Below are 17,219 nucleotides of genomic sequence, written 5' to 3' on the forward strand. Positions count from 1 at the left end.
AACTGCATGCATTCTGACTTCAGTTGTACTGTTCAGGAAAGCATTTTGACTTTCACATGTATTGCCTTGGTCAGAAGAAGAACTGGAAGGGATAATGGCCATGGACATCTATTTAATTTAAATATACTTTATTTATGCATATATATAACAAAACATTTTTGTACCAAAAGATAAAAACAAATTATTAACCCTATTTCTGAAAATGTTGGGGCATTTTGTAAAATGCAATACAATTAAGAAACTGATTTGTTAATTCTCTTGAACCTGTACCTTGAAGTACAACAATTTTCACTGTTTTTACTGACCAACTCGATAGTGTTTTGTAAATATGAACAATTTATATTTTATGGCAGCAAGAAAAGTTTCACCTGGGACATTTTTACAACTTCCTTACATCACCTTTCCACTTTATTAAAATTTTTAATTGTTTCAGTTTTCTAAATTGAATTTTCTGTCTATTCTTGCATGATACAAGAATTTAGCTGCCCAACAGTCTGTGGTCACTGTTATCTGATTTTCCTCTTTAATAGGAGACAGCCACATTGTTGTTGTTTGTTTGTTTATTAGGATTTTAACGTCATGTTAACGTCAAGATTCATCAGTCCACAAGGTTATATCAAACACAGTTTTGGTCAGTTTAAATCGGAGGAAACCGGAGCACCCGGAGGTAACCTACGCGGACACGGACCGCCCCACCTGGGGATCGAACCCAGGACCTTCTTGCTGTGAGGCGACAGTGCTACCCACTTAGCCACCGTGCCGCCCCAGCCACATTGTTGCAGTGCATGCAATTAACCATGGCCTTCCTGAGAAAATATATGGATTTATTTCCATAGTCCCTAAATCTGTTTACAATATTATGTATTGTAGATGGTGAAATTAATTGCAATCTTATATTGGGAAATGTTTTTTAACTTTGACAATTAAATTATTTTCACATTCTCTCATGAAACCTGGCATAATGTGATGCAACACTACTTATCTTTGCTTGCAAAGACTAAGCCTTTGGTGGATTCTCCTTTTATACCCAATAGTGATCCCCTCACCTGTTACCAATTCAATTGCTTGATGTAGAAAATTAAAAACAATGTAACTTTTCAATGTCATTTTTTAAAATTTACATACAATGCAACTAGGTTGGTCAGTTAAATAAGGGTTCAAGAGAATTAACAAATCAAAGATTCTTGTTTTAATCCGTTTTACACAATGTCTCAATGTTTATGTAAATGAGGTTTGTAAATTAATGTTGCCTTAAACTTTTAAAAAGCCTGAAAGGTAAAAATAGTTTATGATCCTTGGAAGAACATCTGATAAAATCATACTTGTAAGAATGCTTGTTGCTACCTTAAGTCACACTGCTGTGAAGCCTATAAGCATAAAAAATGACAGAAAAAACTAAAATACTTAAAAGAAATGAAAGTAAACTTTGAGAATGCTGAAGGTTTTAGCTGAAGCTAACAGCTTTAAACCTTAACAAGCAAACAAATTCAGACCTTGTTTTTAGTCCTCTTAAAAGCGATGCAACACACATAGACTCGTGAATTTAAACATGACTACTATAGAACACTCCATTGTGCTGACTGTTGTTTGCGACCTCCATTGTTTTGTTTTTTATTTCTTTTTACAGATACTGAACCATCCACAGATACTTTTTTTCTAATACAGTTTTACAGCCTGATTACTTTGTGTTCTATTTTGAGTTAAAAGAAACAAAACAGTTTAATAAGAGCAGTCTTCACAATTATTTAAAATGTAATAGTACGCTTAACTGGGGTCAGTTACATGAATAGCGCAACAAACTAACAAACAAGTGTTGCATGTCAGCATGGCAAACTACATCTCAAAGGTTTTTTATATGTAATGTCAGTCCCACTGCATATTGTCATCAGTGCTGAAGTGTTAAAAAATCTTAGGAAAGCACCAACATCACTGTAAACAATTTACTACATTGAGTATTTAATACCAGTCATGATCACATTGTGAACTAGACTACAAAGCCTTAAATTAGTCTTTTGTGGGGTGCTTGGGTGGCAGAGCTGTCTAATACTCTAGCCCATCACTAAAGAATCTTTGGCTTCTGGCTTTGCCCCTGGCCTGAAGTGTAGTTTAAAAGACACAGTTGAAAATGTCTAAGGAAGGAAAAATAATGTGGTGTTTAGACACATAAAATATAGCTAAAATGGCTATGACTGTTTTTGAAGAATACATAGAATAAAACTTGTTCAGATGGTAAACTATTTCTTGTCTTTTTTATTTCTGCACAAATCAGTCAAGTTAAAAATACATGCTTAGTGCAAAATTGTACTCTACTTTTTTTTCTACAAAAACCATAGTGTATTATTAGGTTGGTAAATTTATGTATATTGTGTTTCCCTGGTTTTAATGGGCTACAATACTTTAAAAGATATGTCTTCCAGATTAATTGTATATATTTTTTCATATACCAACTGAACATGAAATATTTTGGTACAATATGCAAACTCACTGTATTGAAGCTGTAGGTTTGTGTCTCAATCCGCACACAAAATCCTATCTAGTGTATTTGAAAAATTAGCTTTGAAATCGGACGAACTCTAATTTAGCACACTATTTAGTGTATAAGATGTTATTTGGAACACAGCACGTGTCCCTTGTCAAAATATCCATCTAAGCCTAGTTTGAAGATGACAGTGTAACATGACAGGACCGAAATATGAAGAAAGCCATGATTATGTTGTAGAGTAGTAAAATCTATTTAGAATCTGTAAATATTACATACATGAAACTGTGAGGGGAAATGAATTTTAAATCATTTTAATGTTTTTCTTGCAATTATTGTTTTACTCTGTCCGACAGGTTTTGGTAGGTAGGTATGGCGTCACATCAATGTCAAAACTAGAGGGCGCAACTTTTAACATTTCGCGTGTGTAAATATCCCTCTCGCGAGTGCAAATGTGAAACTCGCGAGCACAAAAAGAGGAATTGCGTTCGCACTGATCATAAAATCGCTCTTAAACTGTCTTTTTCACTCGAATGTTGTTTTTCTGCTCGATTTCATTGTTGTGCTCGCGCGCGAAAGCAAATTACGCTCGGCTGTTCTTTCTGCGCGAGAAAAGATTTTGCGCTCGAGTTTTGAAAGGGGTGGTTTTGACAGTTTGGGGGCGGGGTCAGGGCCGGCTCTATCAGCGAATGCTATTGGCTCTATGCATGCCTTACTTCCGGGTTCTCGTGTACGGGGCAGATCAACTTCCGGTATTCAGACGCCGGTTGTCAACAAGCGGATATCGTGGCTCTCTCTTTTACACTTGTTTTCTTCAAGATTAACCTCGTCTGACGGTGAACGATTTTAAATGTACAACACCAGCTACATTGACAAATACGAAGGTAAGTACGTTTGCAAGCATTTCCTTATAACCATGCAAGTAGGCTAGTTGTAAACTGGTTAGTGGTTGTTTTGCTAGACTAGACAAACTACATCTAGCTTGACAGACCAGTATTGAGATTTATGTTTTAGTTAGCTTTGAAGCATACTGTGGCGCCGGCGAGCAGGAAGGATAGCGTCAGGGCCGCAAGTGAGCTGCCTTTGGCAGTTCATTCAGTGGTTTAGGGACAGACACCCACCCATTCATACACACATACATTCATACAACAGACAAACATATAAGCTACTTACCCAACCCTCACCGCAGCCACCCCACTCCCAACAACGGGATACACGGCTACGGTGAGCTTAGACACCACTGCCGCAAGGCTTTCTGGGTAAAGCCTGTGCCGACGCTACACTGCCCCCTCCCTAATGGTCAACCGTCCCGGTGATCCACTCACCAGCGTCCACTGGGTGGCTCCTCGGCCAGACCGCACCCCATTACACTGCCGAGCCGCTCTTCCACCCACTGCTGGACCGGGCACCCTGCCCCTACAGCCACCTGGGCTAGCGCACTCAAACAGACCGGACATATTGGCCCACTGTACCACCAGAGCCACCCAAATGCCACAATCCCACTTCTGACACCAATGTGGCGCCGGCGAGCAGGAAGGATAGCGTCAGGGCCGCAAGTGAGCTGCCTTTGGCAGTTCATTCAGTGGTTTAGGGACAGACACCCATTCATACACACATACATTCATACAACAGACAAACATATAAGCTACTTACCCAACCCTCACCGCAGCCACCCCACTCCCAACAACGGGATACACGGCTACGGTGAGCTTAGACACCACTGCCGCAAGGCTTTCTGGGTAAAGCCTGTGCCGACGCTACAATACCATTACAATTTCATTTTGATGCATCTTCTCCTTGCAAATATCAGGTATATACAGGGGTTGGACCAAATAACTGAAACACCTGTCATTTTAGTGTGGGAGGTTTCATGGCTAAATTGGACCAGTCTGGTGGCCAATCTTCATTAATTGCACATTGCACCAGTAAGAGCAGAGTGTGAAGGTTCAATTAGCAGGGTAAGAGCACAGTTTTGCTCAAAATATTGCAATGCACACAACATTATGGGTGACATACCAGAGTTCAAAAGAGGACAAATTGTTGGTGCACGTCTTGCTGGCGCATCTGTGACCAAGACAGCAAGTCTTTGTGATGTATCAAGAGCCACGGTATCCAGGGTAATGTCAGCATACCACCAAGAAGGACAAACCACATCCAACAGGATTAACTGTGGACGCAAGAGGAAGCTGTCTGAAAGGGATGTTCGGGTGCTAACCCGGATTGTATCCAAAAAACATAAAACCACGGCTGCCCAAATCACGGCAGAATTAAATGTGCACCTCAACTCTCCTGTTTCCACCGGAACTGTCCGTCGGGAGCTCCACAGGGTCAATATACATGGCCGGGCTGCTATAGCCAAACCTTTGGTCACTCGTGCCAATGCCAAACGTCGGTTTCAATGGTGCAAGGAGCGCAAATCTTGGGCTGTGGACAATGTGAAACATGTATTGTTCTCTGATGAGTCCACCTTTACTGTTTTCCCCACATCCGGGAGAGTTACGGTGTGGAGAAGCCCCAAAGAAGCGTACCACCCAGACTGTTGCATGCCCAGAGTGAAGCATGGGGGTGGATCAGTGATGGTTTGGGCTGCCATATCATGGCATTCCCTTGGCCCAATACTTGTGCTAGATGGGCGCATCACTGCCAAGGACTACCGAACCATTCTGGAGGACCATGTGCATCCAATGGCGGTGCCGTGTATCAGGATGACAATGCACCAATACACACAGCAAGACTGGTGAAAGATTGGTTTGATGAACATGAAAGTGAAGTTGAACATCTCCCATGGCCTGCACAGTCACCAGATCTAAATATTATTGAGCCACTTTGGGGTGTTTTGGAGAAGCGAGTCAGGAAACGTTTTCCTCCACCAGCATCACGTAGTGACCTGGCCACTATCCTGCAAGAAGAATGGCTTAAAATCCCTCTGACCACTGTGCAGGACTTGTATATGTCATTTCCAAGACGAATTGACGCTGTATTGGCCGCAAAAGGAGGCCCTACACCATACTAATAAATTATTGTGGTCTAAAACCAGGTGTTTCAGTTATTTTGTCCAACCCCTGTATATATATATATATATATATATATATATATATATATATATATATATATATATATATATATATATATATATATATATATATAATGTATGTGTGTGTGTTCAATTCCCAGGTGGAGTGGTCTGGGTTCTTTCTGTGTGGAGTTTGCATGTTCTCCCTGTATCCATGTGGATTTCCTCCGGGTGCTCCTCCGTGTTTCCTCCCACAGTCCAGAAGTGTGTAAGTGAGGTGAATTGGAGACACTAAATTGTCCATGACTGTTTGATATTAATTATTTATTATATTAATATAATTTATATTAATTAATTAATTGATAATTAATTGATATTGATGAATTGAACTGATGAATCTTGTGTAATGAGTAACTACCATTTCTGTCATGAATGTAACCAAAGTGTAAAACATGACTTTAAATTCCTAATAAAACATAAAACAAACTTAACATATCTGACTGAATATATTACCAATTTACCCTCAATCTTTTCATTAAGTGTAAAAAGTTTTGTTTGCCAATATATTAATGAGTTATCTTTTATTTATTATCAAATGTTATATGTCAGACCTTTAAATTTTCATGTCATTTCATTAATTTGATGTTACAGTATTAACATGTCTTTCTCCAAAAAACATTTTTGTAGTAAATGTGAGGATAAACTTTGATTTTTTTTATTTTTATGTTTCTTACGGCAGGTTATCAAGACATAATCATTACAGAATTTATCAGTGTCAAGCTGGCAGCAATAGGGTATCAAATATATATGCTGTTCAATTCAAAACCTTGTATCATGTTACAAAAGAGAAAAAAAATGACTTTCATTTAAAGTTAAATGTAAAAAGATTTTATTTCAAGTCTTTAACACCATTCAAGTGGTCTATTCATCATGAAATGAATGCTAAACAACTGCCAGATTCACAAAACATGAGAAACGGCAAAGGTGGAGATAAACTGTTTTACACACTCAATATGGACAAGTATTGAAACACCAGCTCATTTATTGTTTCTTCTCATATCGATCCATCCATCCATCTATCACTGATCAGCCATAACATTAAAACCACCTCCTTGTTTCTACACTCACTGTCCATTTTATCAGCTCCACTTACCATATAGAAGCACTTTGTAGTTCTACAATTACTGCCTGTAATCTGTTTCTTTGCATGCATTGTTAGCCCCCCTTTCACCCTGTTCTTAATAATCAGGACCACCACAGAGCAGGTATTATTTAGGTGGTGGATCATTCTCAGCACTGCAGTGACACTGACATGGTGGTGGTGTGTTAGTGTGTGTTATGCTGGTATGAGTAAATAAGACGATAAATACAGCGCCCGGTGGGCAGCGTCCTGTGACCACTGATGAAGGTCTAGAAGATGACCAACTCAAACAGCAGCAATAGATGAGCGAAGGTGGACCAACTAGGTAGGAGTGTCTAATAAAGTGGACAGTAAGTGGACATGATATTAAAAAACTCCAGCAGCGCTGCTGTATCTGATCCACTCATACCAGCACAACACACACTAACACACCACCACCATGTCAGTGTCACTGCAGTGCTGAGAATGATCCACCACCTAAATAATACCTGCTCTGTGGGGGTCCTGATTATTAAGAACAGAAAGGAGGCTAACAGTATAGAGAGAAACAGATGAACTACAGTCTGTAATTGTACTGTAGAACTGATAAAATAATCAAAGAGTGTAGATATAAAAGATATGTTTACATAATGAAGAGGCTTTTTTTGTTTTTTATGCTTTTGTTTAACACAGAAATAGAGTATAAACTATAATATATATTTACAATATTTAAATGTACACGTTATTTAAAAAAAAATTGCAGATAAAGGCGTGTTTAGCTTCATGCCTTGTCAAGTGGTCCAATCCGATAGTTCACATGCAGGCAAAACACAGTAAACAGAAATGGACATAGCGATCACCGTGTCAAACAACTTATGCTCTTTTACCCGTCGAATGCAGCGTTCAACAGGAACCCTGAGAATGTTCCGATCCACCTCGATCTTGTGTTTGAAAACGCAAACTCTACATATTTACCACTATACGACATGTTGTGTTTAGAACTTTGCCGGGGGTTCTCACAAACCAGAAGCTAGACTGTCCGACTAAGGCTAAACGGAAACACGCCACAGAGCTTGCATGCATAGAGCATACCTGTCAAGTTTTGAATTTAAAAATAAGGGAAATTTTCCGCCGCGCGCTTCGAGCCGTCCCACCAGCCCAACCGAGGTTCAGTATCCCTTACATTTTATGACAGGTTTACAAGAAATCTAAAATAACCACCTGTGAACCACTTACATACTACAATTAGATGATCAGAATCTGATAGGCCTACCTTTGTTGACACTGAAATGCTGTGGACATTCCTACATATGTAATTCTTATAATACAGCCTAAATGAAAACACAGTTACAAACCTTACAGAATGCATAACTCTGCCCCATCCTGCTCCTCTTTAGAAAGGTAAATTCGATGTCCCATTTAGATATTTACATGCAGTCTTTACTTTTTTGGCAGGAATGCCCTCTCTCTCCTTGCATCCATCCATCTCTCCCTGTTCCAGGTTTGTTCCCGCTGTCCGCACTGACCTCGTGAGAACTGCCACTTGCAGCAGCCTGGGTGGCAGTTCTCACGAGGTTAGTGACATTTCAGTTTGGAGAGGCACAGGAATGTTTTTTAAATTATAATTGTAGTATTGTGTAAAGGAAACATAAAAATACTTACCTGTAATGGGAAGCTGAACCTGTGGGAGGCACTGTTACCTTTTGTTATTGTTGTGGTGCGGTTAAAGGAGGGTCAGAAGAAAGTTACCGTTCTGAGAGTTTGCACATGACTTTATTGCTTATCTGAGATTTGTTGGTTAATAATAAAGACACTTAAATATATTATATTTGGATGTGATGATTGAAGATACCACAATAAAATAATACGGGAAATTTACGGGAAAATACTAATACGGGAAGACGGCGGGAAAGAGGGGTAAAATACGGTAGGTTCCCGGCCAAAACGGGAGACTTGACAGGTATGGCATAGAGCCAATAGCATTCGCTGATAGAGCCGGCCCTGACCCCGCCCCCAAACTGTCAAAACCACCCCTTTCAAAACTCGAGCGCAAAATCTTTTCTCGCGCAGAAAGAACAGCCGAGCGTAATTTGCTTTCGCGCGCGAGCACAACAATGAAATCGAGCAGAAAAACACCATTCGAGAGTGAAAAAGACAGTTTAAGAGCGATTTTATGATCAGTGCGCACGCAATTCCTCTTTTTGTGCTCGCGAGTTTCACATTTGCACTCGCGAGAGGGATATTTACACACGCGAAATGTTAAAAGTTGCGCCCGCTAGTTTTGACATTGATGTGACGCCATAGGTAGGGCTTTAAAAATATATATTTATTTGTTCCTGGGGATGAATTAAAGGTTGTATTCCCGGGTTGAAAGATTGTCGCTGTGTGCACTATATTGTACAGTATGTTGAACGTGATGTGATACTGGACGCCGCGTGCGCCCGCGTGTGTTGGGTTGCTATAGTAACACTTGTCCGCGAGCAGGAAATCAGCGAGCTAACTAGTTTTATTATTAATTAAAATATGCGACGTAAGGATTAATTTTGTCCATAATAAAAAAAAAAAATTAACAGGGTCGCCTTTATAGTTTATTGCTGATTTTAGTACATGAAAGCTGAACTGTTATTTGAATTTTTGTTGTTTGAAAATTGAAGACGGTGGCATGGTGTGAAACAGCATGTGAGAACTTTTTACATAAATACTGTACAGAATATCATGTTGACAGAAACAGAGGGGCTAAATTATATGAACCCTACCAACCACAACAATAATCAATTAAATATTTAAATATGTATTGTTACGTGAAGCTTTCATTTAATTATTCATTTAATAATTTTTGAGTCACATAAAAGACCTGTATACCCGTGGCTTGATTTCCAAGTCATAAAATACACACAGACCTATCCATCCATCATCACCGACAGGTAAATAACATCTGTTATTTCGTTACAATGGCTGTTGTCGGGTGGCACGGTGGCTAACTGTCGCCTCACAGCAAAAAGGTCCTGGGTTTGATGCCCAGGTGGGGCAGTCCGGGTCCTTTCTGTGTAGAGTTTGCATGTTCTTCCCGTGTCCGCGTGGGTTTTTTCTGGGAGCTCCGGTTTCCTCCCACAGTCCAAAGACATGCAAGTGAGGTGAATTGGAGGGACTAAATTGTCCAAGACTGTGTTTGATATAACCTTGGGAACTGATTAACTACCGTTCCTGTCCTAAATGTAACCAAAGTGTAAAACATGACGTTAAAATCCTAATAAACAAACAAACAATGGCTCTTGTCAGGTGGAGGGATATTAGGCAGCAAGTAAACAGTATTACATAGAGATTTGAGCGAATGGGTCAGATCATCTCCAAAACAACAGGTCTTATGGGGGTGTTGCAGTATGCAGTGGATAGTACCTACCAAAAGTGGTCCAAGGAAAAACAACCAGTGCACTGGCGAACTGGTGAAAGGGTTGGGGTGCCAAAGTCTCAATGATGTGTGTGGGGAGTGAAGGTTAGCCCATCTGGTCCATGGTCTGAGTTCATCCTGGCTACAATATAAAGATGTCAGAACACAGTGAATCTCAGCTTGATACATATTGGGCTGTGTAGCAGCAAACTGGTTAAATTGCCCATGCTGACCCATTTCCACCAATGAAAGGTCATAGAATGGCAGGTGAACATCAGATCAGGAGCAATGAAAGAAGTTGGCCTGGTCTGATGGACCACATTTTCCTATTTGGGTTGTATGCATTGCTTAATTGGGGAAGAGACTGCACCTGGATGCACCCAATGCCACCAGCCAACAAAGGTCACATTTGCCACAACAGTGAGGAACCTGATTGACCTTCCTCCATTAGACACAGCCACTTGTGTCTATTGGACACCTGGCTAGGTTGATAGCATAGCTGAGATTTGATCACAAGGACTTTTATCAGTTACAGAAAAGAGCTGAAATCATTGACTTTGCAAGACTGCTATGATGTACATGTCCTTTACAGGTGTAGGTAAACATTCCTTACCAAAAGGCACAATGGTAATACCACATTGTCCACTGTATTTAATGCTAAAAATTTAAGTTTATATGTCTTAGTTTATATGTTATAATATTTCATCTCTTTAACCTTGTGATTTGTTCCTGGTCTTTAGACAGTCAAGTCAAGTCAACTTTATTTATATAGCGCTTTTTACAATATACATTGTCTCAAAGCAACTTTACAAAATCCAGGACCAACAGATACAAAAACCCCTGTTGAGCAAGCCGAGGGCGACTGTGGCAAGGAAAAACTCCCTGAAAATTACAGGAAGAAACCTTGAGAGGAACCAGACTCAACAGGGCCCGTCCTTCTTGGGTGGTCTGGAGGATACTTTAAATAAATACACGATTTACACAAATCATACAAACACAGAATTGAATGATCTAAAAGGCATACAGTGGTAATAAATAGATAAATAAACAATTAAATAATAATAGAGTTGTTATCCGCTCTAGTCTTCAATAAAGTCTGTAGTGATTTCTTGTCGTTGCAATTACTCCAGACCCGTCACATCTGACAGGAGCAGCATCGTTGTCCCGGCAGTCTCGACTTCAATCCTTAACCTCGGCGGGTAAACAGGTTTCCATCAGAATGCCCTCGGGGTAAAACAACAGAGAATGTAGTTAATAATGTACAATGCTAGTTGACAAACAGTTTTACAGAGAGTTTTAGACTCCGGCAGCCCTAATTATTACAGCATAACTAAAAGGGAGAGCGAGCAGGTAACAAGGTCATGAAGGCTTTCACAGGACATCAGCGCCCACCTCTCCTACCCAAACCAGAGTGATTGGACAAGAGAGGCAGAACGACAGCGACCCAACATCCCTGATCACCACAAGTTTCTATGACCAAGAACCCCCAAGCTCTGCGCCTTTGTCTATATTAATCAAAAGCCTGAGAAAATAAATATGTTTTCAGTCTAGACAGTGAGGCTAAACAAGCTCAATAGATAATTTAAATAGGGAGAATGGACCACTACCTTACTCACAAGGGGGAACGGCTCTACAAGCAGCTGCTCACCAATGTCTCTGAAGGCCTAACTTTCTCTGAAGACGTCCTGTGGGAAATGGGGCCAGATGGCATCCCATACAGTAAAGCTGACTTCAGCCGGCTTTTCTGTGCATCTGGTCCTTTGGCACCAAGTACCCACTCTAAATCCAGAAAGCAAGCTAAAACAAAACCATTGCCATGGCATGCTCATCCTAAGATCCCCAGAGACTTCATGATGTCTTATCCACCAGCCCTGACACCATTACAGCTCGCACATCATTCAGTGACCAGCAAGTCTTTGTGTATGATTCCTGTCTGTGGTACATCAAAATCAGGTAAAAAAAAACAGGGTTTGAAGAAGTCCTAAATTTGCACAGTTCCATCAAAGACACAACAACAGGGGGGCAAAGGGAAGACACCATGGCCCTGTGGATTGTTGACCAGCAGATGACTAGACAGTGTCAGTATAGGACAGAGCTGAAGTCACTGCGAAAGGATCAGTATGAGGTAGCTAAAGCCACCAGTTTAATAAATGATGAGAACATAAGCAGCAAGGAATACTCTGGCTTCTATAATGCATCCAAATCCAGCCCAGAACCTAGAGCACTACGGAGCAGCCACATGGAAACTTTGCAGCCTGTTTATGATAGGTGAGTATATAGAAAATATTATTGACAATTGTCAATTATTGTCTATTGTCTTTTTTTTCTCTTAAATACAATACAAATGTTCTTTAAAAGAAATACTCTTGGAACACTCGGATGGTGTATTGGATTAATGCACTGGCTCATCACCACAGAGAGTTTAAACTCTCGAGTGCTAATCTTAGTAGTGCTATTGACCTAGCAAGGTGTCTAACAGGCACAAGGTCAACAGGGTTACCCTGCACACCAGTATGAGTGGTGGATGATTCAGAGGGCATAGCGTGACTATACGTGACATAAAAATATGTCACATAAGAAATAAGTTACCTTTGTGTACACAAAAAAAAGTGAGGGTGTCTGTAAAGGAATATAAATAAAGGACAGGTATTAATCTGATGCTTATATTGGTCCATGGTTGAAGCAATTGGCTATATTTCAAATAACACACTACCTATACTACACAATATGTCAAAATAGCACAAATAGCGGAGGTTGGCACAGTAGGGTAGTTTGCAGTGTTTGTACCACACAGCTCAATTGTTTCAGGTTTGATTCTGGCCCTCAGTTTAAACCTAGATTAAAATGCTTTTGTTATACAGTACATTGCCCCAACTTTTTGGAGTATGTTGCAGGCATTAAACTAGAAATAAGCATATATTTACAACAATATATTTAGTAAAGCATGTTTGTGCTTTTTTTAAATAACTGAAATAACGGTTTCCAAACTGCTGCTTACTACTGCCCCAAACTACTGGATTTACGTTTTGTAAATTACTCACAATTCACCCTCTACATGTGAAATCTGTTGCACACAAAAATTTCTACTTTTTAGTCTTTCTTTATTCTTCCCCAATTCAGATGTTGCAAACTCCCATCTGCTTTTTGGTGCCAATCCATCACAGGGCTTTGTCCTTCCCCTCTCCTCAGATATACCCAATTATGCATAGATGCCTTAGCACTGCTAAGATTTAAACTCATCAGTGGTGGGGGCTGGTGTGATAGACCACTGCACCACCTGATTGCTGAAGTCAGAACCTATAAGTCAAATTGCACTATTAAGCATTTGAAAGTCTGTGGATGTGTGACAGTGTAATCAAATTATTTTCTTAGGGATCAGGATTACATCATTTCATCAGTTTGTACAGATGAGCAAAGTGAGAGCTCTCAAAAAGGCCTTACCCTCAGAGCTGCATGAGCCAACATGCTGCAAACTATGTTTATGACACAGATAACTCAGAATTGGATCCCTATTCAGGTAAATATCACTGTGTATTTAAGCCAATTTGTCTTCTGCTGCTGGAGAGCCCCGATTTTTTGCAGTTGCGGAGTGTATATTGCTGCTCACACCTCCTCCGACCTGCGCCCAGCCCTTAACAGAACCCTTTTCCACCCATGCACTCTGCACAGGTGCCTCTATCCGCCAATCAGAGTCCTTACACAGCGCTTAAAGACCCCGTCCACATCGTCCGGCCATCCCTCCCTGCAGGCACCGCTGTGCTGTGCTGTGGTACGCCTTTCCAAAAAAACAAGAGCTGTAGAACAGCAGTGTACAAAACTGTAGAAAAATGTTTATAATTATAATAGTGTGGGTCATTAAAAAAAAACTGTATGTGTTTGCCCAACAAGTGCATCTACAAAACAGAAAAAGCAAGACCGCAGCATAATGAACAACAGCACAGATTGCCAAAATGTGCCAAATGTTGGTATTTGATTGAATACAGTGGTGGAAAAACCCATAATTCAATACATCAAATACAGGAATTTTGAGTAGAAAAGAGTTTTATTCTTGTATGCAAAGGATCGCACTGACATAGTCTTACATAGAAAGTCGGTGAAAGCGATAAGAAGGAAAGAAAATAATCACCCTATGTACTACCATCAGTGACCTTGTAGGACAGTGGAAGATTCCACCATTAACAGATTTCTTAGCTAGAACATAGGAACTGGTCTAAACCAGCTAGAACTGGGTTTTGGACGTCATACAATACAATTAATTCTTGTCATGTACAGCACTTTCCAGTAACATTCCAATGTCGGTGTTTTTGGAATATGACCACTGGCAATCATGCCCTAAGCATATCTACACGTTCCAAGTAGTATTTGATCATGTATTAATACTTAAGGTGTAAATTATCATTTTATCTTTTTTTATTATACTGAGCAACTATTTATACAATAATCTAAATTCCCTCTTTTAATTAAAAGTATTTACAAATAAAGGGATGTTTGGTGCTTTGTATGTTACACAAGCCCACTACCACTAAGATCCAAGGTTGCAATCCCCAGTGGTGCTATCTGCAGTGGTACCCCTGTGTTACTGCGTTCAAGGAAAGCTGAACCAAACATGACACTGACCAGAATAACGGTGGTGATCAGTGGTAAAACAAACAAAAATAAAATAAAAGTGATTTTAATTTGGAACACTATCATGCAAGAAGTGGCCATTATAAGATGATAAATTCTTACCATAAAGGGACACACATGGTTAGCAACATTTTAATGGAACTGAACTGTTTACACAGGGCAGGTTTAGAACCTGTTTACCTATAATTTGCATGTTGAGACAGAAAAATATTGATTAATGTAGGTATATATTTTTTAATCTTTTAACAATCCGGTCAGGTAAGCCCATGTCCACTCAAATTTTTGATTACACCTGGAGTGAGACTCAAGTTGGTCTTCTCATATATCCCTGACCGTGATCTTTATTTTTTCCTAGCAAGAATGGGTTGGCTAAGGACAGAAAAACAGGAGTGGGTTTATTTGCACATAAAAGCTGATGTGACAGAGCTAGGCCTCAGGCCTCACTGCAGTGGACAAGAAACAGAGGTGCCCAAGCAACCGACTCTCTACATGCCCATGCTAGACCTTTCTGCCCTTCGCTATGCAGTGGAGGAGTGGAGGAATGCCTACAAGATTAGTGAGTTCCTGTACTTGAGGCATTAAGTTCCCTGGATAAATAAATGCTTTTAATTTAATCAGTCTTTACTTGAGGCTTAGCATGGTTTCACATTGATTAACACATTCCCAGGATTCTGTGTCTTTGCTAAGAGAAGATTGCATCCTTCTTACAGAAACCTCCTGGCAGAGTGTGACTACCGAGGGCTTAAAAAAGGCTCTCGCTAACCAGCACTACCAAGTGCGATTGGCAGCCATTGCTGCTTGTGCATCAATAGCAGTTAACAGACCACAAGCTGATCCAGATCCAGGTAAAAAAGGTTTGTCTGTCAGTTAACAAATGAGTCCATGATCTGGTTAACACAAAGTGCTGAATCACTCAGTTCAGGCACAGGTAATTGAAACACTACATAAAAAACAAGCTTGACTTGGAAACACACACTGAATACAGATTCAGTCCATTACAGGGCATTTGACACTCCCACATTCACTCACTAAACCACACCAAAGATTTTACAACCCCAAATCAGAAAAAGTTGGGACAGTATGGAAAATGCAAATAAAATAAAAATGCAGTGTTCCTCACATTTACTTTGACTTTTATTTGATTGCAGACAGTTTGAAACCAATATATTTCATTTCAGTTTTGTCTGCTCAACTTCATTTCATTTATTAATATACCTCTATTCCTGCATTTCAGGCCTGCAACACAAGTTGGGACAGGGGCAATTTAGGGCTAGTAATGAGGTGAAAAAAGTAAATAATTGTGTGATTTCAAACAGGTGATGTCAACAGGTGATTGTAATCATGGTTTGGTACAAAAGCAGCATCCAGGAAAGGCTTTGATGAGCAAAGGTGATCACAGGATCTCCAGTTTGTTTAAATGTTTAAAAAATTATTGAAATGTTTAAAAACAATGTACCTCAAAGAAATATCAGAAGGGATTTGCATATTTCTCCCTCTACAGTGCATAATATAATTAAACGATTCAAGAAATTGGGAGGAATTTCAGTGTGTAAAGGCCAAGCGCGCAAGCTTAAGCTGAACGCCCATGATCTTTGATCCCTCAGACGACACAACAATAGCTGATATAACCACATGGGTGAGGGATTACTTTATCAAACCTTTGTCAAGCATTACAATACAGAGTTACATGCACAAATGCCACTTAAAACTTTACTGTGCAAAAAAGAAGCCTTATGTTAACCGTGTCCAGAAGCGGCATCAATTCTCTGGGCTCAGAGGCATCTAGGATGGACCATCACACAGTGGAAACGTGTATTGGGGTCAGATGAATCGGCATTCCAGGTCTTTTTTGGAAAAAATGGACGCAGTGTGCTCCGGACCAAAGACGAAAAGGACCATCCAGACTGTTATCAGCAACAAGTCCAAAAGCCAGGGTCTGTCATGGTATGGGGCTGTGTCAGTACCCTTGGCAAAGGTCATTTACACTTCTGTGATGGCAGCATTAATGCAGAAAAGTACACTGAGATCTTAGAGCAACATATGCTGCCTTCAAGATGTCATCTTTTCCAGGGACATCCATGTATTTTTCAACAAGACAATACAAAACCACATGCTGCACATTACAAAGGCATGGCTGCAGAAGAAAAGGGTACGGGTACTGGACTGGCCTGTCTGCAGTCCTGACCTGTCCCCAATAGAGAATTTGTGGAGAAAAATGCGACAACGATGACTCCATACTGTTGCACATCTTAAGACGTGTTTGCAGGAATAATGGGACAAAATAAAACCTGAAACACTAAATTACTTGGTCTCCTCGGTGCCAAAACGTCTTTTAATTGTGGTAAAAAGGAATGGCAACATTACAAAGTGGTAAATGCTTTACTGTCCCAACTTTTTTTGGAATATGTTCCTCGGTAAACATTTCCTTACTCTAGTACAAGCTGACTACAGTCTTTGAACACTCATCTACTGAAGACATCAAAAGAGTAAATTATCTTAAGTTATCATTATTTATTGATGGTAAAAAGTGGTCTTAAACCAATTTGCCCTGTGTGTAACTGCCCAGCTTACTTTTATTTATCCACATTGAATA

At 40.0% G+C, this 17,219-nt stretch overlaps 1 protein-coding gene across 1 annotated transcript; it reads left to right on the forward strand.

Annotated features, from left to right (window-relative positions):
• Window positions 1–13,391: 13,391 nt before the first annotated feature.
• Window positions 13,392–15,711, forward strand: heatr4 (HEAT repeat containing 4). Its single transcript, XM_063006768.1, has 3 exons — window positions 13,392–13,517; window positions 14,982–15,182; window positions 15,337–15,711. Exons 1-3 carry the CDS (start codon window positions 13,454–13,456, stop codon window positions 15,495–15,497), a joined length of 426 nt encoding a protein of 141 aa, XP_062862838.1. The 5' UTR covers window positions 13,392–13,453; the 3' UTR covers window positions 15,498–15,711.
• Window positions 15,712–17,219: the final 1,508 nt, after the last annotated feature.

The sequence above is a fragment of the Trichomycterus rosablanca genome, chromosome 13, assembly GCF_030014385.1.
Source record: "Trichomycterus rosablanca isolate fTriRos1 chromosome 13, fTriRos1.hap1, whole genome shotgun sequence".
Classification (NCBI taxonomy): domain Eukaryota; kingdom Metazoa; phylum Chordata; class Actinopteri; order Siluriformes; family Trichomycteridae; genus Trichomycterus; species Trichomycterus rosablanca.

Coding starts and splice junctions, on each gene's coding strand:
- heatr4 (XM_063006768.1), top strand. CDS start 13,454: ATGAGCCAACATGCTGCAAACTATGTTTATGACACAGATAACTCAGAA. Junction 13,518..14,981: donor AGAATTGGATCCCTATTCAG/GTAAATATCACT, acceptor ATTTTTTCCTAG/CAAGAATGGGTTGGCTAAGG. Junction 15,183..15,336: donor GAGGAATGCCTACAAGATTA/GTGAGTTCCTGT, acceptor TCCTTCTTACAG/AAACCTCCTGGCAGAGTGTG.